Source organism: Tetrao urogallus (assembly GCF_951394365.1).
Source record: "Tetrao urogallus genome assembly, chromosome: 1".
Lineage (NCBI taxonomy): Eukaryota > Metazoa > Chordata > Aves > Galliformes > Phasianidae > Tetrao > Tetrao urogallus.
In genome coordinates this window covers 116,851,566-116,877,751 of record NC_136813.1, presented here as the reverse complement: position 1 = coordinate 116,877,751, position 26,186 = coordinate 116,851,566, and the positions used below count along the sequence as shown (strand labels likewise).

The window sequence follows — 26,186 nt, the reverse complement described above, 5'->3', positions numbered from 1 at the left end:
TATAATCCTCCAAATGGATGATACTGCACAGATTAATCAAACAAGAATTCTTTATTTTGACACCTCCAGGCAGTAAAATACAAGTATATAAAAAGTAAATACCAAAGTGGCAGTGATAATGCAAGCTGATGCAATCCTACTGAAATCTGATCTTTCAGAGCAGTCTACTTCATCAATCTACACATCTGTAAAATATTGCACCATTTCAAAGAGGGAGCACTGGGGTGGGAAGTGTTTGTACTCCAGGGAGGTACAACAACCTCAACAGTGGTTTCTTCAGAGTAAGGCAACAATTGGCAGGAATGTTTTTTGTTTTATTTATCGCATGCTGTGTGTTAGATAAGTGCAAGATGTATTTTAATGTTGCACCTTTGTCAGCTGGAGAAAACACAGCCTTAATTTTCCTGTGCAGAACAATAGAAAAGCACATACCTAGTTTTCCAGCCTCCCTCCACATCCCTTTGTGCTTCCTATTCATAATTCTATCCTGGAAGAAAGATAAAAAAAACAAACGCACTTACACATTAAGAGTACTATGCTGCCTTATTGCTGTAGAATGAAGACAGGAACTCCAGTATACAGACGATAGCCCATACACAATCTAGCATATCAGAACTTAGGCTACCACAGAAGAGAACAATGCCCATCTCCCCGCACCACATCACATGGGAGTAACTGCAACTTGGAAGAGGCAAGTATGAAGAGAATGCACGTGAACTTTCCAGACAAAGTGATGGCTTATGCCACATTACTGATAGATCGGCCAAAATGACCTTTGGCAAACAAAATTAGCTGAACAGACAGCTTTAAGTGATCATGGCTGAAGAAAGAAAACTCACCACGTATCAGAGTAATAACGTGAAACTCTTCTCTTTTAAATGAAAGAGAAACAGACTGCCAGTGAAAAATAATCCAAGCAGCATGCTTGGTCTATAAAGAACTGCCTTGAATATTTTCCTTAAACAGAAGATATAGGAGCCCTTTCTACAGGGTTGCAGGATTTCAGTCATACAGTACAATTTATAGACTCTTGAAAAGTTGGTGAAGTGTCTGAATACTGTGCCTGTTCTGACACACAGATACTACAGCAAACAAATATCAAAAATAATGTTCTATACAGTTGTTCACTCCTAGACTAAGGGGAGCTAATCCAGAATTTCCTGATTCAAAACTGTTTCAGGTGCATTTAAATTGATCTCTGCAAGAAACACTGAATTTCCATTTGTTTTTCTGATAATCTGGGATGTCTTGCAGCTCTCTTGATAACTCGGCTACAGAAAAAAATGCGCAAAAATAGACTGCAAGTGATCAAGATGGACTGTAAATGTCAACTACTTAAAACAATATCCTGTTTTAGAGAGCAGGATTCTCCTTCACTGTGCACAGGATCTGACATGCATGAAGAACTGGGCAAGAAGAAGTTAAAAAAAATAAAAGCATAAAATAAGTAGCATTTTATGAATCATTTGCCTCTCAGAAAGGCTTATCTCTTCCAAAATTGTACAGTCAGTCTATTTCTCTTTTCACATTCACATTTCTAAGAAATGTCCTTACGCCTCTTTCCAAAGCATATTCTCACTTTTCACTATCAGTTATAGTGCTGATCTCTTTTCACTGACATCCATCCATACAAAATAAATCAGATATTAGTATTTTAACCCCTGAATTGAATCAGATTATGATGAGCTGCCACCTTATTTTAGTAAAAGACATCAAGAACTGGACTGGCTAAACATGAAATAGCATTCCTTGCTTGGCATCTGCTGTCACGCCTGTGAGAATAGAAATGTACACATCCATACTCAGTTCAGCTTTGGCAGTATCTCTCTTCCAGTGGAGCTGGTAGGGTTATTTTCCTGGCACATAACCAGGAAATAGGTACAGGTCCCGACAGAGTGTACTACAGTATTCTGACATTTCCTTGCAGCGGTGGAATTCTGTGCCTGGGGCATAACCTTCTCGTTGCTTGATTTGTCTGTTCACCTAAATGTAAGATTAAAAAAGTAAAAAGATTGAAAGAGTGAAGAAGACAAAGTGTCATTGCTTTTCTTACTCAAAAATTATTGTTTATCTTATTAATTAATCACCAGTATACTGCCTTTCTAAACTACAGGAGGGATAAAGAAACTAACGCGCAGCTCTAGTTACTGTGAGCACACTACAGTCTTCACTCTCCTCTCATTTCCTTAATTTTCCCCTTATGTGAGTACAAGTGCTTGTGCTGTTACATACTGAGCAAGTTCAGGCCGAATCCACCTGAAAAAATAAACTATTTCTATACTGGAAAAGTGATGCTTGGCAAGTTAGACTAATCTCCTAAACTCACAACATGGCCAACACAAACACAATGGAAGGAGCCAAAGAAACCTAGCATTTTGTCATGGTTTTATGGTTTTTGGTTATTGGTATTCCACATCATAATATCATGTAGTACACCTCGAGTTAAAGTGTTAATGCTCCAGATACCTGCCCCAGAAGAGAAGAATAGCTACATTCCCCAGAAGGCTGTTTGCTGTATTGCTATCATTTCAGCTCAAGGGGAGCAGATATAAGGCCTTGGTAGGTCATCTGACCTCTCTCTTCTTTGCCAGGCTCTCCTCCCTGCTGCTCAACCAGACTGCGCATCTCACCTCAGTGTTACGGTGAGGCCTATCCACCTTTTGGACACTCTCATTATATTCGATTTATCATCTTCAATTCTAATTATATTATATTATAGTGCGTTATCTTGCATTCTGATACCATATTTAGTAAATTAGCTTGCTTCTCCTCAGATCATTGCTGCTGTTTTTAACTATTTTGGGGTCCCCTACTTTCCTTTTCCAGAGGCATGGATTTTGTAAAATCACTCTGCCCTGCTAGTCATGGAACCGGACCAAACCAGCCCATAAACCTTTGACACATTTTTTACCTCTTTTAATGTACTGTGGAACTGTACATAATTATCTATCTCTAATTATATCTATTTATCTATCTAAACAAGGAAAGAAGTAATAATTCTGCTACGAATAGAGCAACAACATTTGCTTAAAGAGTCTATTAATCCTAGCAACTTGAAATTGAAGGCTCTTCAGAAACCAGGCAAGTGTGTGAAAGGAAAGGCATTACAGCTGACCTTCACCAACATGTCAGCCACATGAGTGTCTCGGGAGTCCTCTGCAAACACAGTGGTGAGTGCCTCGATATACCAGGATCCACGCTTGGTGTTACGCATGGCTGCAGTGCCTGAGAAGAAAGAGTATGCATGATAAAGTTCCAGGGGAAGATGGACACACAGAAACTCTTAAGACCCTAAGAATTAGTGCTTCATTCCAGTACCTTTCAAACACGCGTATCCACAGATCATATCGGAGCACGTAGGCAGACGCAGCTTGAGATTTTCTTCCTTGTTTGCATCACTCTCCTCACAGCCTGGGGAATCTGACCTTTCTTTGCCATCTCTTTGATCCACCCCCCGATCTGTCTTGTCTGGTGATTAGTGCAGCAAAAAATAAGAGAGGGAGAAAAAAAAAATATTATCCTGAATTACCGTTTTCCTTACTTTTGTGCTCCAGTCAGCAATGCCACAACTGTTGTCAAGATGACAGTTTCTGCATAAGCTGTTAGCTTTTATAGCTTTTTAAAAAACTCATCTGAAAGCTCTTCTGCACAAACTAATACAAACACCAGCGATTGCTGAACGTGCTCAGCATAATGTGATGGCTAGTCTATATGCTGGTTGAGAACTATAATTTTAGTTGCTAAGGTCTAACTCCAAGAAAATAGTGACCAAATGCTTCACTTTCAAAATTCTGACTACAATACCACTTACTTCAACCAAAATCATTGTACATGCAATGAAAAAATAATTTCATCCCAAACACTAGAGAGAGAGATCTATAGTACATGGAGATCTAGTTTAGTACCTGGAGAATATTTAACATCCTTTCCAGGATTCAATAGCATGTACTGTGATGATTCTAGATAGCCTCAATTTGTTGTTTAAACAGTAAAGATTTTCCATTGTAATCTACACTAATAAAAGTGGCAGTAACACTGACAGTCCAGCTATGCTGCAATAAAAATAAACCTATTTTACAGGCTTTCTACATAATTTTGCCCTTCTGTTCTTCTACTATATGATAAAAATTTACTATTCTACTTCCTAACAGCATGGACAAGATTCTGGTTTTAGGAAGCCCAAGTATTCTCTTCAGTGGCCTTCCTTTTATGATGGCAGTAGGTCTCTGTTGCTATGTTGTGCCTAAGAAATGTACTCGGATTTCTAATCCTTCAACAGGTAGCAGAATTGGTTGCATACTGTAACTATGTACAGGAGATGGACAGTTCATAAGGTAACAAGATGGGTTCTTCTCCTCAGAAATGAAAGCAACAGTGGGAGGAATGTGATTGTCTAACAGGTCACATGTATCCTATGATTCCATAATATAGTTCAAAATTTAACGAGCACTCCCATTATGTTCCTTCTTCCTCTCTTAAAGGTAGGAATGGATTGTTTTTCCATTTTTAACCACTCTTTTTCCCCTTTTGCCTTTTATTACACTTCTCCAAACCCTTTCAGTTCTCTGTCATGTTAAAACTTTAGACTACTCTTCACATTGTATGTTACTTCAAATAAGATGCATGTAATTTTATAGTCAAGGTACATTATTCAGATTGTCATAGCATATCAAGTCAAAGCTTTTTTGATTAAAGATTCAGAATTAGATGTCTTCCTCATGTATTTGTCTTCAAACACCATCCCTGTCAACAATGTAACTAAAAACGTAAAGCATTAACCTTGTCAAGATATTACTTTGCATATTCAAGCTCTAATTTGTATCAATAACTACTATCCAAGTCGACAGAATTTCCCTGAAGCTCCTAGACCTTCTTTTCTCAATCAATTTTAATAACTGTTAACTGCACATTTGTCAGTATTTACAGCAGTTCTTCTCTTTGCAGAATCAGCTCCTATATTAAACACGGATGCTAAATGGCTTTTAAAGCCCATTTTATGTCATGGTGAAATCTGACAAGCTGTCTTTTCCCACTGCTTTCTGTCACTGTTGGCTTTTGATCTTTGACTTTAAGTGGACTACTTCAATTCTTTAGCAGACCCATGCCAAAGGTCCATTGGAAATGAAGTAGACCACATAAATTCTTCACATCTAAAGATTTAAAAAATTTAAAACGTGTCAATTATAGAGAAAAGACAAGGCTTATTACATAAACAGTGAAAAAGAGTAACCTATGCACTTAACTTTGGCTGGTTCCAGCTAACTTGCATGGTTACATAGAGACACTGACTACAAACCTAAAGTTGTCTACACCACTTATACAGCCTTTTAAATACATACATATCTAAAAAGTAGTAATGGCTAACCTTAGAACACCAGTATGAAAAGGTACACATTTTTATTGACTGCTCAAGTTGATTCATAACTTGCATTCTGTTTTAACTACTAATTAAGCATTATAAGCCAGATTAAAAAGGAATATTTAGTTAAAGGAAGATTTTTTTTTTTCCCCTTTAAGATGTTCAAGTCTCAGACTTTTGCCTGTTTAATATCCCACTTCTACAGCATCCTGCATAGCAAGTTTCTCACTCTTTCCCTCCTGAAACCGTCATGGAAAGAAAAGGACAAACACAGATGTTAACTTGAACAGACACATTATGGTAACATTACAGTCAGATAAACCTTGTTACCTAATTAGGTCAGCAGTCAATTCAGGCTTATTAAACTCATTTTCATGCTGTTACTAGTCCGCACTTTTGTATTTGTTGAAGAATATTTAAAGGTTCAATAACATAAGGAATATAAACACATTAAATTCATACTGGTAAAGATGCATACTACAGTATTCCCAAATGCATAAAGGATCAAATATTTGTGGCACCCACAATGCTTTACGTAGACTTTACATTTTTTGCTGTGTTAGGATTAAACATGAGTAGGTAACAGGTGAATGAAACATGCTCTTGGTTATAGGTCAAACTATAAACCAGCTAAAATTGGGAAAAAAAGAGGAAACAAATGTAAGGAACAAAAGAAAAGTAGGGGAAAAAGGATACATGCTAGAAAACAGAACTTCTCTATCACGAAAGAAAAAAACCCAAAAGCTATCCAAGACACAACTTGTCTTTGGAGTACTCCTAGTTTCACAGTTATCTGTGAAAGTCCATATGAAGGAAGAAATTTGGTCATTTGTATATCTGAAGGGTAGGTTGTTATAGATAGTGTTTTGTTATAATAGGAGAAAAAATGAACATCAGAATTAGGAAGAAAATGATAGGAACACATAGATTGGAAAAATAACAATTTATGAGAATTAAATGAGTTTGATAGTTGCTTGTGAAAAAGGTTTAAAATAGGAGACTGATTAAAGAAAAGGAAACAAAGAACAAATAGCAGCTAACTCTGATAGTTCAGGAGACACCAAAAGAAACAACATATCCAAGATCAAGGGACAGACACGGACTCAGGCAAGACTTGAATACTAGCGTACTGCTTCATGCTGTGCTATAATTTGATGCACCATAAGCCCCTTTCCCTCTATTGCAGGTACAACAAGAGGAAGTCTTAATATATGAGTTACATAACTCATCTATTAAATAACTCATATATAATAATTCATATATAATATATATGAATATATAAAGCTTTACGTCTCTGAGGTGCTCTGTGGTCTGCAAGTCAATGTACACACTTCATGCAGAACAGAAGACACTTACAGAGCAACAGATGCAGTGGCAGCAGCAGGGCAGAGGGAGGTGAATATGGATCCCACTTACACCTGAGAGAAGCAAAGAGGAGAGTTGACAGCAAGTTGAATGTGAGGGCGTGTACGTGTGTAAAATGTGCCTTAATGGGATGACAAATCACAGCTTCTAGTATTTAGGCACTCACCTCCCCGGCAGGCCTGAATAAAGAACATTTTGGGCTTATTCTGGAGATTGGGGCAGTTTGCATTATCAAAGAGCCTGAAAGCCTCCTGCAACTGAGAGAAGAAAAAAAACAATCCAAATATTCTTTACAGCAGACCTCTGTTAGCCAATCCCTTTGCTTCCTCATATTTTGGTTATTACCTCACTACTCTTTCTCCTTTATCTCCAAACTCATTACATCACAAACATCCTCCCACCTCCCCACTCTGGGCTCCTGTTAGTTTGAGTTCACATGCTCTACCTGATATGTGCATGTGAAGAGAGAAAGGAGTAACAACTTCTCATCTAACAAATATTTATGTCATTCCTTATCTTACAGACTTCTCATAGCTATCACTATCATTTTCTTTAGACAAGCTCTTACTTTTGCTTTTTGTTTAAAAAGAGTAAATCCTCAGTCTCCCCATTCCCTTCTGTTTTTTTTCCCTCTTTCCATTTTCACTTTCCAAGATGTAACCTACAACACACCAGGACAGAGTAAATATACCTGTAGGAGTTTGCCATCAGTGCCATAAACCCCACCCTCTACACCGTGGGAAAGTAAAGCTACAATACAGGAATCCACATCCTGATGGTCTGGCAGCTTAGAAAATCTCTCCAATGCACTCTCCATTTCCTGTAAGAGAGAGAAATTATTTCACGCTTCCCAGAATTACATGGGGAAAATGGGTTAATGTCCAGGGAAAAATATTGAATGGCTTAGGTTTTCCTAAGCTATGGCTCTCCTATTACAGAATAAACCCTACATACATACTCAGGACAAAAGATTTCTGTTCCATAATATAGAAAAAAATATCCTTACTCTTTTACGTATCATTCAGTCTTAAGTATAACACTGTTTACAGGAATCACTTGGACGTAGCTGCACTGATACCTACTGTTCACAGAAAAAGAAGGACTGATGACAGATGTAGAGATAAGGAGCTGTCTTGGGCAGAGCAACCACAAAATGGTTGCTTGGTGAAGTCAGGAGGGGGGCCAGCAAACTGCTACCTTGGAATTCTAGAAGGTGGACTTTGAACTACTCAGGGCACTGCTAGGGAGAGTCCTTTGGGATTCAGTCTTGAAGGATAAAACGGCCCAGGAAGGCTTGACACCCCTCAAGAAAGAAGTCTTAGAGATGCAGGAGCAGGCTGTCTTCCATGCCCTAAGATGAGCTGGTGGGGAAGAAGACCAGTGTGGATGAACAGGGAACTTTTTTTTGAGGCTCCAGGAGAAAAAGAGTCTACCTCTTTTGGAAGAAGAGACAGACAGATTAGGGAAGAGTACAAAGAAGCTGTTACGATATATAGGGAGAAAATCAGAAATACAAAACCCCAGCTTGAATTCAACCTGGCCATAGTAAAAGAGAACAAAAAACTTTTTTTTTTAACAAATAGATTAACAGTAAGAGGAGAGCTAAGGACAATCTCCATCCTTTATTGAATGAGGAAGTGAACATGACCATAAGGAAAAGGTTGAGGTTCTCAATGCCTTCTTTACACGTCTTTAAAAGTCAGACTGATTAGATTTGGGGAACTTTACTCCCTGACCAGGAAGTCTGGGATGGGGAGCAGTATTAAACCCCTCAATTCAGGTGGAAACATTTAAAGACCTGCTACTCCACCTGGACTGTCACAAGTCCATGGGGCCAGATAGGATTCACCCAAAGGTGCTGAAGGAGCTGATGGTTGAGATTGCCATGCCGCTTTCCATCATCTATCAGCATTCCTGGTCAACCAGAAAGGTCCCAGAGATTGGAAGCTTGCCAATGTGACTCCCCTCTACAAGAAGGGTCATAAAGAGGATCCAGGAAACTACAGACCTTTCAACCTGACGTTGGTGCCAGGGAAGGTTACAGAGAGATCATCTTGAATGAGATCACATGGCACGTGCCATGTGAAATCAGGTCCAGCCAGCATGGGTTCACAAAAGGCAGGTCCTGCTTGATCAACCTGATCTCCTTCTACAATCTTGTGACCTGCCTTGTGGGCGAGGGAACGGCTTTTGACATCATCTACTTAGACTTCAGCAAAGCTTTTGATGCTGTTTCCCACAGTTTTGTCCTGGAGAAGCTGGCAACCCACGGCTTGGACAAGTACACTTTTTGCTGGGTGAAGAACTGACTGCATGGCCAGGCCAGGTGGTGAATGGAGTTAAATCTAGCTGGTGACTCGTTGGTCACAAGTGGTGCTCTTCAGAGGTTAGTACTGGAGTCTGTACTGCTAATGTCTTTATTGATGACCTAGATGAGGGGATTGAGTGCACCCTCAGTAAGGCTGCAGATGACACTAATTGAGAGGAAGTGTTGATCTGACTGGGGATATGAAGGCCCTACAGAGTGATCTGGACAGGCTGGATAGCTGGGCTGAGGCCATTGGGATGAACTTCAACAAGACAAAGTGCTAGATCCTGCACTTTGGCCATAATAACCCCAAGAGGCCCGGGGCAGAATGGCTGGGAGACTGTGTGGGAGAACTGGGCGTGAGGGTGTTGGTCAGTGCTCAGCTAATCACGAGCCAGCAGCGTAGCACGAGCCAGATAGCTAAGAAGGCCAATGGCATCCTAACTTTTATCAGAAATAGTGCTGCCAGCAGGAGCAGGGAAGTGATTGTTCCTGGGTACGAAGCTCTGTTGCAGTTGTACTGTGTTCAGTTTTGGGCCCCTTACTACAAGAAAGACACCGAGGCCCAAGTGCATGTCCAGAAAAGAGCAATGAAGCTGGTGAGGGGTCTGGAGCACAAGTCTTCTGATGAGTGGCTGAGGAAACTGGGACTGTTTACTCTGAAAGACACTTGGGGAAGACCCTACAGCTCTCTCCTGGAAAGGAGGTTGTGGTGAAGTAAGGATTGGGCAAATTCTCCCCTGAAACTAGCAATAGGACAAGAGGCAATGGACTCAAGTTGTGCCAGGGAAGTTCAGGTTGGATATTAGGAAAAATTTCTTCTTGAAAGAGCAGTTAGGCACTGGAATGGGCTGTCCAGGGAGCTGGTGGAGTCACCACACCTGGAGATGTTTAGATATTGTACTAAGGAACATGGTTTAGTGGAGAAACATTGGTGGTAGGCGGACAGATGATGATCTTGATGATCTTGGAGGTCTCTTCCAACCTTGTTGATTGTATGATTCTGTGACATCTTCCATATTGGTTAATGGTGGGGGATACAGCAAATATTGGTGTTGGTATATACGGATTTAACAAAGGAGACAGCAACTGCTGCTTTACAGAGGTTTTATGCTAACACTGGAGTCTGGCTGGGGTATTGAAGCACTTTAACAGATGCTTACACTGGCAAGCATCGCAGCTATGAACTCAGCCATATTGGTTCTAAAGTAGTAGTAGTATCTCCCTTACCTTTGCACTTTGGTCATGAAAGACAGTCACTTGATATCCAAGATGCTTGAAAAGCAGCTCTAGGGAAGCACAGTCCACATCTCCACCTGAACGATATTCCAAGTCCTTTTCACTGCTGAAATGGATATTGCTGAGAATAAGTGCTAAGCCTCGGGGCTCTGATATCAGTTTGTATGCCTGAGAAGAAGATTTAAAATTGGTATATTTAGACTATGCAAGGAAATAATAGAGTCTGTGTGTATAACACCAGTCCCCATACACCAACTTAATTACTAATGATATGTAGGATTTCTTGTTTGAGAAGGCACAAAAACAGTAGAGGTAAAATAAGTTTGTTTTTTTTTTTTTTTTTAATATAGCAAATATTTATATTGCAAAAGGTCTCAAAGGCAACTGTTTCTGTGCAAACTTCCACAACTAATGATCCTACAATATTAATAAGATGTTGTAATAGCTTGCCTTATTTCCTGTTTTATAAGGAAAGCAGATTAAGCATTTCAAATTGTGAGTTAGCTCTTGCTAATGCTTTTCGCCTTCCACAAATACCCCCACAGGGCCAAACAAGTTTTGGTCATACTCACCAAAGGCCCTAGGAAAACATTAAGCAAAATTTAGCTTGTTTCCTAATTGTGGTTGGGAACAAGAAGAGATGTAAAACAGCCTGTGAGTGAGTGCAACTGTAGCAGCAGGCAGCAATAAATCACTGATCTTCAAAGTAGTGCAGATGACAAGAAAAGTTAATAGGAAAAAAACTAATTTAAGAAGGGTGTCTTCAAAACCACCTTGCCCCTTCCACTCTACCAACAAGAAACTAATAATAAATTGGTAATAACATCCCTGTGAATTGGAAGTGAAATGTAATACTGAAGAAGCATATCAAATACGGTGTAACCAGACACAGATATAAAAAGAAATTAAGCCAGACTCATGCTGATGTTGGCAAATTAGGTCTCTCCAACAGTTGCAAAAAAAAAAAAAAAAAAAAAAAAAAAAAAAAAAAAAAAAAAAAGCCCATGAAAAATGTTTTATTGAACAGAGAGCCTGTTACAGAAGAGTTAAGTGTTAAGAATTAAGTTGTAGTGTAATCCTACTAATGTGTCTGCACTATCACATTTGTTTTCCTTAAGCTTACACCACCACAACCTATACTTTACAAATGGAACAAACAGAAAAATAATTATGACTGTCTATATAAAATTCCAAAGATAAATAAAAGGATTAGAAATTCAGGTTCTTCTGCTCTCTACTGCACAGAATCCTGATCTTATTTCTGCACCTAAGGAGACTTTTCCTGATACAGCAGAAAATTAAAAGAGCCACGACTGTGACTGTGAGCTGAAAAATAGTTCTAATATTGTACAGTTATTTGCAGTCACACATAAACACACCATAACACTAACATGTACCCATAATGAAGTGTTTTTACTCTGTTGTAAGTAGCACGTATCAGCTGATATATCTAAATATTTCACCTTTGAAGGAGATTTTCTCTATCAACAACTTACTAAGTGCTGGTGATCATGATAGAATTCTGGAGTGCAGTGCTTCACTGGAGGAATCGAAGGACCATCTCCACTGTCCAAAGAATGTTCCACTGGTTTTGAGAAAAAGAAAAATATAAATAATAATAAAAATTCTAGCTATAAACCCTCTGTATTAAGGTAGTAATTTGCAAATTCAGAAGTATGTGGTCTAAGGCATATTCATGTCTTATACAACTCATATGTCTGAACATTCTGCTTGATCAAGGACATCACATATACAGTGAAAAAACAAATATAAAAAATACACCTTTCCAATATACTTCTAATTGGCAACAGATTTTATATTCTGCCTTTTTGTAGATTAACCAAAGGACTAGCAAATTTAGTTTTACTGAGTACAGGAACAGAATTTATATTGAAAATTAGAGCAGTGCTTTTCTGTCTTTTTGCACAGTATCTCATCCATTCTCCAGTTAAGCTGATGAACTACTACTAGAAACATTCAAATAGAGTAGTGCTTATCCTTTCATAAAAGATTTCCATTCTCACTGGATACAATTGGAGATCTCATTTTATGCTCAACTGGTTCATTAGTGATGAAACTAGCTAGTTTTAACTTCTGTAAAGTGCAGTGCTCTTTTTGTGTTGTTTATCTGTCTCTGGACAACTCCTGTGTCCAGTCAGCAGCAGACAAGGGGAATGAGAATCAGTTAATTAACATTAAGAGATGCTCAACCCCTTTTCCTGAAGCAAGTGAGTTAATAGTTCAGTTAAAAAGTTCATGGTCTCTTTTGAAATACTTTTTTAGCATTTTGAGCATTTCTCCCAGCTGGAGAAACACACGCTCTCTAAAAAACCTATAACTTTCATACCTAAAACAACAGCCAACAAACCAACAATCAAAAAGGATTTCAAACCTATACATTTGATCTTTAATATCAGACAGAGCTCCTAGTAGTAAGCAGCACAACACCAAAGTTGTGGTTAAGGTAAATTTGTACTGTCCAGATGTTATCAGAGGTAACGTGAAATCTATCAAGGAGACTCATTCCAACAACCAGCTCCTAACCTAAATCACAAATGCCTGCTGAAGTAAAGTTGATTTGCTGAATTCAATGGAAGATACAGCTATCCATTTCTGCTGACATTACATAGATGATGCCTCGTATTTGAAATCATTTGTTAAAAAAAAAATTAAGTTGGAATACTGCCAATTATCAGTATCCTCCCACAGTTCTAGTTCACTTGCACTCTATTGTACACCTTAAACAAAGAAGAAATTCTTTGGATGTCTAAAATTTTACAGCTGGCCCATTCTATTTAAGCAATGAAAGCTCCTACATGAATAAATAAAGCTAACTAACTAGGTTTTCTCTTCCACTAGGCTACTTAAATGTCATTTTCCAGACTAATTCTGCCTCTTATATCTGATCATATCAGATATATCATGTCAGATAGATATCAGATAGATCATGTCAGTTCATTTTCATGTTTGTATTCTTAGAATGAGCTAAGTGGTGTCAAGCTTATTTCTGAAATTGAGATAACAGAGCATTAGGAAATTAGAGGCAACCAACCAGACAGTTGATAATCAAGTTCTCATGATGTATTGTGTGACTCACCAATCAAGCGTGGTCTCTTTGAATTACATGATTCACTCAGAGGAAGTGGAAGATCTGATCCATAACGCTGTTCAAGGTACAAGACATGCAATAAATCCATAAAAAACTGGCAAAAGATACCTATTTTTTTTCTCTATAGAACAAGGCTGTAGGTATCATGGACAATGACACAGATATTTGCATACAATACATGACATGCTGTAATACGTAGGTCACTCCAAAAGTAATGCCTCCTATTTGTTTCCATGGAAATGACAAAAGATACAAAGAGCACAAAAACACTTCTTGATAAACTCTCAACTACAAAACACTACTTTTCAACACAGCCACCACCACTAGCTATGCACTTTCACCAATGATGAAAAAGAGCTTGCATGCTGTGATTCCAAAATTCTGCACCAGTGGAGCTGACCCACTGTTTTACAGTGCTATGATTGTGTTGTTGCTGAAATGCACCACCCATCGTCTCACTGTGCTCACATTTACTGTTCTGGTCTCCATAAACATTCAGCAAGTGCTGATGAATGTCAATGGGTGCCATTTTTTCCACACTGAGGAATTCAATTCTTCAATGCTTCATACAGCATTTTGTCATACTGCCGCTCTGCTTCCATCTGTCGCACGCCAAAAAAAATGCAACGGAATATTGGTGGGAAGGCTCAGCCTCTACTGCCATACCATCATCAGCCCCTGCCAGTGTGGGACACCATAATAAAAGAGGAGGAATTATTTTTACAGCAACCCTCGTATATTCTTTATATATTATATGCAATTTGATGCAAAACATGACACTATGGCTTAAATCCAAATCAAAGAGTTCATGATATGATAACAGCAATTCCCATTAATGACAGTTTCCTTCCTTCATTTACTCATCCCTACCTTCACTCAAATCCCTTGCTGGGACACCCTAGGATGAGGTATCACATCCTCCTATTTTTAGTCAAGACTTGTTTCATTCAATAACTCCTCCTTCTGGTTGCTTTAAAAATTTCTTTTTTTTTTTTTTTAGTATAATAATTTCTACATTTTAATATGGTAATAACTCTGCTCAAAAATATCATTCTAGTCTTTCTTCCTTAGTATAAAATGTTTACTAAACTTCCCATCTTTTACAGTGCACTGAGAATACTGAATTTTCATTAAATTCTTCCTTCTATCTAATGTTAACAACTGCAGATACTAAGTAGCTTTCTACTCAGAGAACACTAAGTTAAAAGATTTTAGAAAAAATACATATTTATGCAGCTTTTACATTCTTGATGGTAAGTCGGTGTGTTAGATGTAGGAATGCCCACAGACATCACGGAATTCAACAAGAAGTGCAAAACACTGCATGTGGGGAGGAATAATCTCATTTGCTGGGAGCTGACTGTCTGGAAAGCAGCTTTGAAGAGAATGTCTTAGGGACCCTGGTAGATACCAAATCGAACGTGTGCCTGCAATGTGCCTTTTGTGGCAAAGAAAGCAAATGGTATCCCAGGCTGCATTATGAGCCTTGCCAGCAGATTAGATCAAATGAGGTGAATCTTCCCTTCTATTTAGATCCAGTGAGGGTACACCTGAAGTACGGTATCTAGTTAAGGGCTTCCCAGTAAAAGGGAGTGACAACCTGGAAAGAGCCTAAAAAAAGGCTTCAAATATGACTAAGATAGTTGAGTACCTCTCATACGAGAAAATGCTGAGAAAAGTGGGACTGCTTAGCCTGGAATACAGAAATCTTGGGGACCTTACCAATGAGCACAAACACTGAAGGGAGACGCTCCTTTCAGTGATGCCCAGTGTCACAGTTTTACAACTTTTGTCAGTGGTATTCCACACCATAACAGCATGTAGAGCACTGGGAGTTGAAGAGTTAATGCTCCAGCTCCTTTCTGGGTTCCTGGTTCTCAGAAAAGAACAACTACATTTCCCTAGAGGACTCTGCAATTCTGTTTTCCACTCCGAGGGAAAAACTGCTTGCAAGTCACGAGACTACTCTCCCTTTTACTGCCTGTCTCAGCAATGCATGCTCTCTAGCCATCTCACCTTCAGCATTAGAGTAGGGCCTTTGGTTTTGGACACCCTCTCTCTCATTTATTTTGGTTTATTAGCTTCAATCCCAATTAACTTGTATTTCCACTATTATAATTAGTAAATCAACTTCCCTCCTAAGATCGTTGCCTCCCATCTCCCTTTTTTGGCCAGTGGGCCTGCAGTCTTCCTGTTCTGGCCACAGATAGATCTAGAAATAACTCAGTAATACTCACGCATGAGAAGAGGTAATGCACACAAACTAGAACACAAGAGACTTTGTCTGAACACCTGGACACAATTGTGTGGGTAACTGAGTGCTGGCAAAGGTTGCCTACAGAGGCTGTAGAGTCCCCACCCTTAGAAATAATTAAAAAAAAGAGCCTGGACATGGTTCTGGGAAACCTGTTCAAAATGGCCCTGCTTGAGAAAGGGGTTGGACCAGATGACTTCCAGAGGTCCCCTGCCAACCTTAAGCATTCTCCACTTCTCTGTAAAACTTCTCTTCATCCCAAATTCATTTTGTTCTTTTACCCTAAAGCTACTGCAGGTTTCAACTTGCGACTAAATGCCATCCTTTCCTTTCTAATAATTTCTTTTTCTAAGCGTATGAAAAACATGTTCCCAAACCCAATCCCTAATGCAGTCCATGTTTTATTTTTAAAAAAATGTTATACCCTTGCAATTCCATGTCTCAAGCTGGATTCTGTCTTCAAGATTGTTTCCGCCAGGTGCTGCTGTTTGGTTTCTTGTAGAGCTTCACAGAAGGCTGAAAAGGCAGCAGGGCCTCTCTTGGGCAACAAATTAAGGAATTCCACATTTTGGCTGAAGCTTCCGGACTTGGCCTAGATATAAAGAAGAAACAAAATTCACACTTTAAGTATTACCCCAACGCAATTTATTTTCAGTTAAGCTTCAGAACAACTCAATCTTTTTCCTGCATGTAAATGTTCCATTACCATATTTAGCTGTGTTAGATCACATTTAAATGGCTTTTTCTAGTTGATTTCACTGCCACCCTTCTGTTCTTACCAGCTCAAGGGAGAGAGTATATTACAACACAGCAAGCCAACAATTCACACATTACCATAGACAGTAATACTCTTCTCTCTAATCTCCTACTTCTGGTTACTATCTGAATAGTACCCATTTACCCTCACCAGACACACAAAGACCAGAATCCATTTTCACTACTGCTCAATGTATTAAGTGTCTCATGTACTAATACACAAAGTCCTTGGAAAGTGTCATGGAAAACACTTATTTCCTGTAGTGAATTCCAAAAAGATGCCATGTATGTATAATGCGTTTCATTTATGCCAGAGAAGCCTAGCAATATATTAGAAAAGGAAACAACTAAAAACCAAATTTTTGTTTCTGTAAAACAGGCATAGGACATTTGCAAACAAACAGTCTAACTTGTAAAAGCCCTCCCTGTTAAGAAAACTGAAACATCACATACTAAAATATTAGGTACTGAAAATAGGTCTTACAAGACCCATGGAATTCATTTTACTTTTTTTGAATTGCCACTTCAATCCCAGATTTCTTCTATGAAACGGTTGGTGAGTTGCACAGAACAAAGTACTAACACTACTTTAGCAATCACAAGGGAAAAATAGCCTTAAGTTGCACATATATATAGTCTGCTACAGAAGATTTTCACACCATCATGTTTCCATTTATAAAATTAATCCTGTTTGTTCTTAAAAGTACTTTGGCTTTTGTCTCATGTTTGTCTCTCTGTTTGGAATGAGAATGCAAATCTTTTTGATCCAATGCTTACGAACCTATTCTGAAATTTCAAGCTATGTTCATTCATGATTGGCTAATAGCATTTAGTTTTCTATCAACAAAGTCCCTTGGCTTCAGATTCCTGTCATTTTTCTTATTTAATAAAATTGTTACTAAAATCTACATTTGCTGAAGTAAAAATGTCATTCTCATTTAGCCTCCTCTTGTAAATATCTTATTTCTTCTGACGATGCAAGCGCCCTTTCCAGATCTCACAGAAACTACACCTTTCTGAATATAATTTTAATAGAAATGCATACACTAATCCCTCCTGTGCCTTTCAGGTATGAAAATACTTGTCCCTCTACCCTAGTAACAGTTCTCCATCATTCTGCAGAAGATAACCAGTTGCATTCATGCACGTTTTGAAGCAAGCCCAATGAATTTTATTTTACCTATTAAGGTAAATTGACTGCTGATATTCTAAAGTCCCTATTGTTTTTTTCCTTTTAGCAGACCTGCAGCAGTTTAGGACAAGCTCAAGACGATTAATTTTCTTCATCTTATGTCTTCATGGTTTATGATCTTGAGGCATATATCATGAATAAGAACACAAGCATCCTAACTAAAGTGATATCTTCACTGCTGTGTAGTGATCAACCTAAAGCCTTTAAGTATCTCTAACTGCAGTGTTCAAACTGCAGCTGTGGGCTGCATGCAGGCTGGATCAGTTCATTCTGTGGCAGCCACCTGCCCTGTGCCATCATGGCAGTGGCTCTTCCCTGCCAAGCAGCCCAGCCCCAGGCGCACATCCATTGCTCAGCAACAGCCAAATATCAGTGTGCAACTGCCACTGACTGGGTTGAAACCAGGGCATGGGAACCAGGGCACACTGCAGTGCTAACTCAAATTATGGCAAGTAACTATGTGTAGTTTGGAACACAAATCAAACGGTACCATAAACAGAGAAAAATATAAAGCCCTGCTTTCAATTTTGATAAAGGAAAAGGTTCCAAGATTACAGAAAAAAATCATTATTTTTAAAATATACTTGCAACTCTCTTTTCAGTTGGCACAAATACATTACCTGTGAATTTACAAATGGAATATATAGTGTTGCAATCAGACATTCAACTCAAAAATTTGATCATATCTGTTAACAAGATTTTTATTAGCCCTATCTCACAAGACAAAAATATCTCTCACTTCACAATCATACCTTATTCATGCCATTGCTTTTTGGGGGTACACATTTGTGAACAAGTATTTTCAAGGGTGAAGAGTAAAATTTCAAGAAAAATCTCTGATAAACGTCTTGAGAACTCACTAGGAACTGCAACCACTGCCATCAAATCAGACACTCATGCATTAGTTTCACAAAAACAAGGTCAACTACCCTACTAATTTTATGTTTTGTTGCTTTGTTAATGTTTTACTAATAAATAAATAAGTTTTGTTAATTACATAAATTAACTATATCTTTTATATATGGTCCAAGGCAGTTCCTCTTCACTCAATACAGCCAAGGCAAAATATTGGCCACCCATGATCTCCATGATCTTCTAGTTTGCAGTTATAGTACAGTACAAAGTGTTCAACTTGTTTAAAAGCAAAACAAAGCCCTAGCTATCGTATCTGTAATTTTGAAGGTCTATATTGGAGCTCTGGAGGAACATCTGATGCTCTGTCAAGAAGGTATTAAAGAAGGATTCCAGATTTAATTTTAAAAACAGCAGTTTACACCTCATGTCACCTTTAGTATCTTTCAGAATGAACTAATTAAATTCCAGTCAGTTTTTTAATTTCTCTTCTTTGGTCATCAAAGAAAGCTGCTCCTGTTTATTAATTCTTCTCCATTGTTTAACTATGGACTCTCTGCTTACTCTTCACATTCCATGCGAACACTTCATCTGTCTCTCAAACATCTCTTCCTAAAACATACTACATTCCCATCTTTCTCTTTATTATTACAAATAAGTTTCAGGACTGGTCTAGCACCTCACACTCCTGTGGCTGGAGTATTAGAACGGAAGGATACATTCTTTAGGAAGTACAGGCAGGGAAGATGAGAGGGAGCGTTGCTCTCTATGTCAGAGTCCAGATGCAGTGCATGATGTTTGGCCTTGGGATGGATGAGAAGCCAAATGAAAGTTTATGGCTCAGGATTAAAAGGAAGGCAGGGATAGGTGATATCATAGTTGGGGGATGGTACAAACAACCTGACCAGGAAGAACAAGTGCCCTCTATGGATAGACAGGAGCAGTCTCAAATTCACAAGCCCTAGTCCTCACAGGGGACTTCCACCATCCTGATATCTTTTGAAAGGACAACATAGCAAGGCATTAGCAATCCTCCTGGGATACACTGATGATAACTTCCTTCTCCAAGTGATAGAGGAGCCAAGGAGGACAGGTGCACACTGGACCTTGTTCTCACCAACAAGGAGGAGGTGGGGAACATGAAGTTCAAGGGCAGCCTTGGCTGCAATCACCATGAAATGCTGAAGTTCAAGATCCTTAGGAAAGTGAGGAGGCTACACAGCAAACTTGAAACTCTGGACTTCAGGAGAGAAGATTTTGGTCTCTAAGGGACTTCCTTTGTAGAAAATCATAGGATACAGCCCTTCAGGGAAGAGAGGCTCAAGAAAGCTAGATAATATTTAAGGATTACCTTCTCCAAACTCAAGAGTGAGTTGTCTCTAAATTGGAGAGACATGGATTTAACTGATAGGTCACTTAGTAGTCAAGGAATTAGTTGGAAAGTCACATTCAAGTGCCCACAGGTAGACTGTATTCATCAGGGGATGATATTGGGACTGGCATTATTTAACATCCTTGTTGGTGACAAAAACAGTGGGATTGAGTGCACCCACAGAAAGCCTGTGGATGACACCAAGCTGAGTTGTACAGTTGGTTCTCTAGAGAGAAGGAGATGCCATTTAGAGAGATTTTGACAGACTTGAGTGGCGAACCCACAAAAACCTCATGAAGTTCAACAAGACCAAACGCAGGGTTCTGCATTGGGGCCAAGGCAATCCTGAACATGAATACAGGCTGAAAAATGTCTGGATTGAGAGCTGCCCTGCAAAGAAGGATTTAAGTGTACTGCTGGATGAAAAACCAAATACAAGCTTGCAATGTGTGTTCGCAACCCAGATAGTTAATCATACCCTGGGCTTTATTGAAAGAAATGTACCTAGCAGGCTGAGGGAGGTGATTCTCCTCCTCTACTCCACTCTCATGAGATCCCACCTGGAATACCGCGTTCAGCTCTGGGGAGCCCAACATAAGAAAGACATGGACCTGTTAGTGTGGGCCTGGGGGAGAGCCACAAAGATCAGAGGACTAGCGCACCTCTAGTATGAAGACAAGCTGAGAGTTGATTTGGTCAGCTTGAAGAAGGCCCTAGGGAAACTCTACAGAGGCCTTCCACTACCTAAAGGGGACCTACAGGAATAACGTGGGGAGGGACTCTTTATCAGGGGGAGTAGAGTTTGGACAAGAGGCAATGGTTTTAAAACAGAAATATGGAGATTTAGATTATAACTTAGGAAGAAATTTTTTGCTCTGAGGGTAGTGAGGCACTGGAACTGGCTGCCCAAAGAAACTGTGGCAGCCCCATTCCTGGATGTGTCCAAAGCCTGGCCAGATAGGGCTTCAAACAACCTGGTCTAGTGGTAGATGTCCCTACAGAGGGTTAGAACTAGACTGTCTTTAAGGTCACTTCCAACCTTTGATTCTAAATCCCATGCCTTCTTCATCTCCTCAGGCCCCTTGTTTTATTTCAATTCATTTAGATTACAAAAGTCTGTTTAAGTGATGTACCCTACTACAGAACCAATTTGTTTACTCTTTCATTTAATTTCAAATAACAATTGCACTAGTCGTGTGTGGGTTTTTATTGATTTTAAACATACTTCTTTATGCAGATCTTTTTCATTCTTTGAGTGGCTGGAAAGGGATACACAGAAACCAGACAATTTCTGTTTCAGACATTTTCAGACAACCCAGGAAAACCTATGCTCTATCATCAGACACAAGGGCATTTCTCTCCTGGTACTTCCACTAAGTTACAAAATTGTCAGTATTACATTTTCAAGAATCATAGAATGGCTTGGGTTGGAAGGGACTTTAAAGATTACCTAATTTGAATCCACTTGCCATGCGCAGGATTAGCACCCACTAAATTAGGCTACCCAGGGTCCCATCCAACCTGGTCTTGAAACCTCCAGGAATGAAGCACCCACAGCTTCTCTGGGCATCCTGTTCCAATACTTCACAACCCTCTGAGTGAAAAACGTCCTCTTAATATCTAATCCAAATCTCCTTTATTTTAGTTTAAAACCATTCCCCTTTGTTCTACCACTATCAGACAGTGTAAAAAGTCAGTCTCCCTCCTGTTTATAAGCTCCCTTTAAGTACTGGAAGACCACAGTGAGGTCTCCCTAGAGCTTTCTCTTCTCTGAGCTGAAGAAGTCCAGCTCCTTCAGCCTTTCTTCATAGAAAAGGTTCTCCACCTGTCTGATCATTTCTTTAGCTCTCCTCTGGACCCACTCCAACATCTTTGTTGTGTTGAAGTCTCCTAATCTGGATGTGGTAATCCAGATGGGGCCTCATGAGGGTAGAGCAGAAGGGGATAATCACCTCCTTCCCACTGCTGACAATCTCTCTTTTGGTGCAGTTCAGGGTACAGCTGGCCTTCTGGGCTGCAAATGCACGCTGTTGACTTTTATCAAACTTTTTGTCCCCTAGATCCCTTTAAGTCATTTGCTGCAGGGCTGCTCTCAATGAATTCTTCCCTAAGTCTGTGTACACATCTGAGATCTCCCTGACTCAAGTGCAACACCTTGCACTTGGCCTTGTTGAATCTCATTAAGTTCGTCTGGGCTTTTCAAGCTTGTCCAGACCACTCTGGATGGCATCCCTTCCTTCTGTTATGACAACTGCACCATCCAACATACTGTCATCAACAAACTTGCTGAGGGTATGCTCAATCTCACTGTCTATGTGACTGATAAAGATACTTAAGAGCACTAGAGAAGTCTACTTAAGAGTGTACTTAAGTCCTTTACTTACATTTGTGCCAGAGAGAAGAACACTATTGCGAATTCACAGAAGTAGATGTGCTTATTGACTTAAAAGATCTTTTATTTTAATGAATGTTACTTTTTATCTATTGTATTACTATTGCTATTATTCTGCAAGCATATTCTGCACTCCCCTCATTTCTACATTTCTAGTACAACACATATTCTACAGTACTATTGGTTTCGCTTGTGAATACATTCCTCATGTCCTTTTCACATTTCTGTTTTCACTGTAATTTCCAACTTCATATCCTGAAACAGTAGTTCAAGATACTTGGTTCTCTTGCTCAGGTTGCTACTTCTATTCACAGCTAAGCTCTCACATTTGCTTAGAAAGTGTACTATTTATCTGACTTTTATAATTTCCTCATTAGAAATTCTAATTCTGATTTCCTTCTTGTTGATTATCCATTAATAAGTATTGCTGCAGCTTCTTTTACTCAGATAAATCCGTAAGGGAAGACTCCCTCCTCTCAGTCTCAGTTTAAGATTTGTTTGATACAGTGGTATTTTCTAACAGATTACTGTATTTGGTATTAACCTACCTTTGGGAAAAATTTATTATTTTTTTCCCTTTCCTCTCCTTCTACCTCCAGGTCAGCAACTGAATATTTCTACTTACCGCTCATACTTCATTAGTACTTGCATCACTCTCCACTTTCACACTTATTATCTTTGCTCTCTTTCAGTAGGGATTGGAGATACTTAAGACAAGAACGCCTGCATCTGTCATGACTTGGCATGTTATCTTTTGACACACACTCAGTCAAAAATTGTCAAAAAGTTATTTTTTCATTCCTTTCAAAAACTTGTTACTGTCAGATTCATGCCATCTGCTCTTGAATCAACCAAAAAATTCTGATTCTATTTTTTAGAATCTGTTTTTCAGACAAGACCCTCAATCTTACATTACAAATAGTGTATCAAGTGCTTACATTAGCCTTAAGGTGAATGCCTTCAGTCATTTCTTATACAGTTTGCTTTCTCTATAAAGACCTATTGCTCCAGCCTGCACCATTTTCAGTGCATAACAGTATGTCTATGGCCAATCCAAAACTTTTTCCAATTACCTCTCTGCCTTACAGAGAGAGCTTGACAAACTCAAGAGCTGGACATGAAGTTTAAGAAGAGCAAGTGCTGGATTCAGTACTGGAACAAGACAATTGCAGATTTACATACAGACTGCAGGATGGAAGGCTGGAGCACAGTCCTCCAGAGAAGCATCTGGAAGTTCTGCCTGATGGCAAGTTGAATCTGTGCCAGCATTGTGCCCTGACAGCCAGAAGGCCAAACAAATCCTGGGGTGCATCAGGCCCAGCACTGTCAGCTGGACAAGGGAAGAGACTGTCCCACTCTGTTCTGCATGGCCTCACCTCCAGCACTGCGTGCCATAATATAAGAAGGACACAGTAGTATTAGAGAATCCAAAGGAGGATTGCCAAGATGGTGAAGGGTCTGGAGGGCAAGATGTATGAGGAATGGCTGAGTCCCTTGGTTTGTTTAGCCTTCAGAGAAGAGGAGGCCAAGGGGAGGCCTCATGGCAGCCTACAACTCCACACAAGGGAAGACGAGGGACAGGCACTGATCTTTGTTCTCTGGTGACAGCAGCAGGAACCAAGAGAACAGCATGGAGCTGCATCAGGGATAAGCAGTATAGAGTTTAGGAAAAGGTTCTTCACCAGAGGGTAGTAGGGCCCTGAAATAGGCTCCCCAGGGCTGTGGGGTATGGTCCCCAAGTTGCTGGAGTTCAATAATTGTTTGGACACTCAAACACAGGATTTGAATTTTGGGTGTTCCTCTGTGGACACAGAAGTTGAACTTCACGATCCTTGAGGGCCCCTTTCAACTATGATTCTAGTACGTGCTGCTCAGAATAAGTAAGAAAAGCTTGTGAGAAATATTTGTCATTAGATAGTCTTAGATCATACAACTTACAAAAACACATGAAATACAAATTCTATAAGCGAAAGATGCACAGTGCCAAAGCCAGCTAGTTTATAACACATTCATTTATACATTCCCACAGAATTCTCTGGGAAATTGTTTTGGGTTTTTTTTTTCTGCTTTCACAAATGGAAAAAAGAGAGACAAGTTATCACCCAGTGAGAAGAACTCACCTGGCTCACAAAAAGCAGCCTGTCATAGCTACAGGCCAGCATATAAGGCAGTGATTTACTAAATCAGACAAAACCCATATGGCCAAAAGCAGCTTCCAGTTCTCCTGCAAGCTGCAAAAAAGACCCATACTGTCGCATGTGTTGTCCAAACACATTGACACACGGGTAAGAAATACAAGAATTTAACTATACCGCCAGTGCCAAGAATGACACTGAGCTTAGGCAGAAATAAAGCTAACACTGCAGTCGAATTTAATTGGCATACCTGTATCATTTCCACCATCTCAATGGTGATGATGTCCTTCTCTATCAGGTGTTCCATCAACTCTTTCAAAACCAGCTCTCTCGCCAGCATCACCCGGTTCTTCTTTAGAGCTTCCTGGTGGTATCGCTGCATGCCGCACGCTCCCAGCATCCTGGTAAAAGAGTGGGGACCAAAACCCAACTCCGTGACAAGAGCCGACCTTAATCGGCCCAGCTTTCTGCTCGGGGGGAAAGAGACCGCCGGATAACAGGCGGACAAGACCCTCCACCGTTGATTCCCAAGGCCGCATGGGACACGACAACTGGCCCCCGGCTCCCGCTGGCACCAAGCACCGCGTTCTTCTGCTACCACCGCCGGACGGAAAGCCGCCGCTCCCTCACTCACCTCCCGAACCGTCTTCCCCGCGGCCCTGCGGCTTCCGCCTTTACGCGCATGCTCAGCGTGGAACTCCGGGACTGATAGGCGCGCAGAGCGACATGGCTCCCCGCCCTTTCCCGCCTTCGGCGTGGCGGCGGGGAGAGAGGGCGGTTCGACCTTTAGAGGTGGAAGGTGGGTTTTTCCGTTTCACACGCGGAAGCTTTATAGAAGCTGGAAAGCTTTAATCGCCATTATGGATTAAGAAAACAAAACCTTAGCGACTGTAACCAGTGGCATTTTTTTGGTCTGTCTTCTGGCTAGTTTTTGTGTGTGTTGGTCACCTGAAATTCTTTCTGACTCCTAGCAGTTTGAGGAAAGTCCTGGGCCACTCAGTTTAGGCCATGAAAGTCTCCATTCCCGTGTAGTACAGCTGTGGATGGAAAATTGAACGTGAGCCAGCAGCGTGCTCTTGCAGCTTGTAAAGCAAATGGTATCTTGGGCTCCATCAGAAGGGGGGGGGGGGCAGCGGGGAGTGGGAGGTGTCTGCCCCTCTCTGCCCTTTGTGAGGCCTCATCTGGAGTACTGTGTCCAGGTCTGGGGCCCCCAGTACGAGAAAGACAGGGAGCTGTTAGAGATGGTCCATAAACACAGTGACACCAGGCACACAGGTAAGAAATACAAGAATTTAACTATGCTGCCTGTGCCAAGAATGACACCGAGCTTAGGCAGAAATAAAGCCTAGAAATAGAGAGGTCGGTCACAAAGGTGAATAGAGGGCTGGAGCACCTCCCCTGCAAAGACAAGCTGAGGGAGCTGGGCTTGTTCAACCTGGAGAAGAGAACCTCCTTGCAGCCTTCAGTACCTCAAGGGAGCCTATGAACAGGAGGGGAGTCAACTCTTTACAAGGTAGATAACAGCAGGACAAGGGGAAGTGGTTTTAAGTTGAAGGAGGGAAGATGTAGGTGGGATGTCAGGAGGAAATTCTTTACTATGAGAGCAGTATGGTGCTGGAACAGGCTGCCCAGAGAGGTTGTGGATGCCCCGTCCCTGGAGGTGTTCATGGCCAGACTGGATGGGGCCCTGGGCAGCCTGGCCTAGTATTAAATGTGGAGGTTGGTCGCCCTGCATGTGGCAGGGGGGTTGGAGATTCGTGATCCTTGAGGTCCCTTCCAATCCAGGCCACTCTACAATTATGTGATGACCCATCAGTAAACATGCAAGAAATGGTAGGCTGTATAAAAAAGTC

At 40.3% G+C, this 26,186-nt stretch overlaps 1 protein-coding gene across 1 annotated transcript; it reads right to left on the bottom strand.

Annotated features, from left to right (window-relative positions):
• Positions 1-1,848: 1,848 nt before the first annotated feature.
• Positions 1,849-24,733, bottom strand: CASP2 (caspase 2; the record flags this gene model as incomplete). The annotated part of the gene is made up of 10 exons (XM_079541399.1): positions 1,849-1,983; positions 3,116-3,225; positions 3,319-3,468; positions 6,891-6,981; positions 7,416-7,544; positions 10,263-10,439; positions 11,768-11,856; positions 13,369-13,444; positions 16,059-16,226; positions 24,584-24,733. 10 exons carry the CDS (start codon positions 24,731-24,733, stop codon positions 1,849-1,851), a joined length of 1,275 nt encoding a protein of 424 aa, XP_079397525.1.
• Between the last annotated feature and the right edge of the window lie 1,453 nt (positions 24,734-26,186).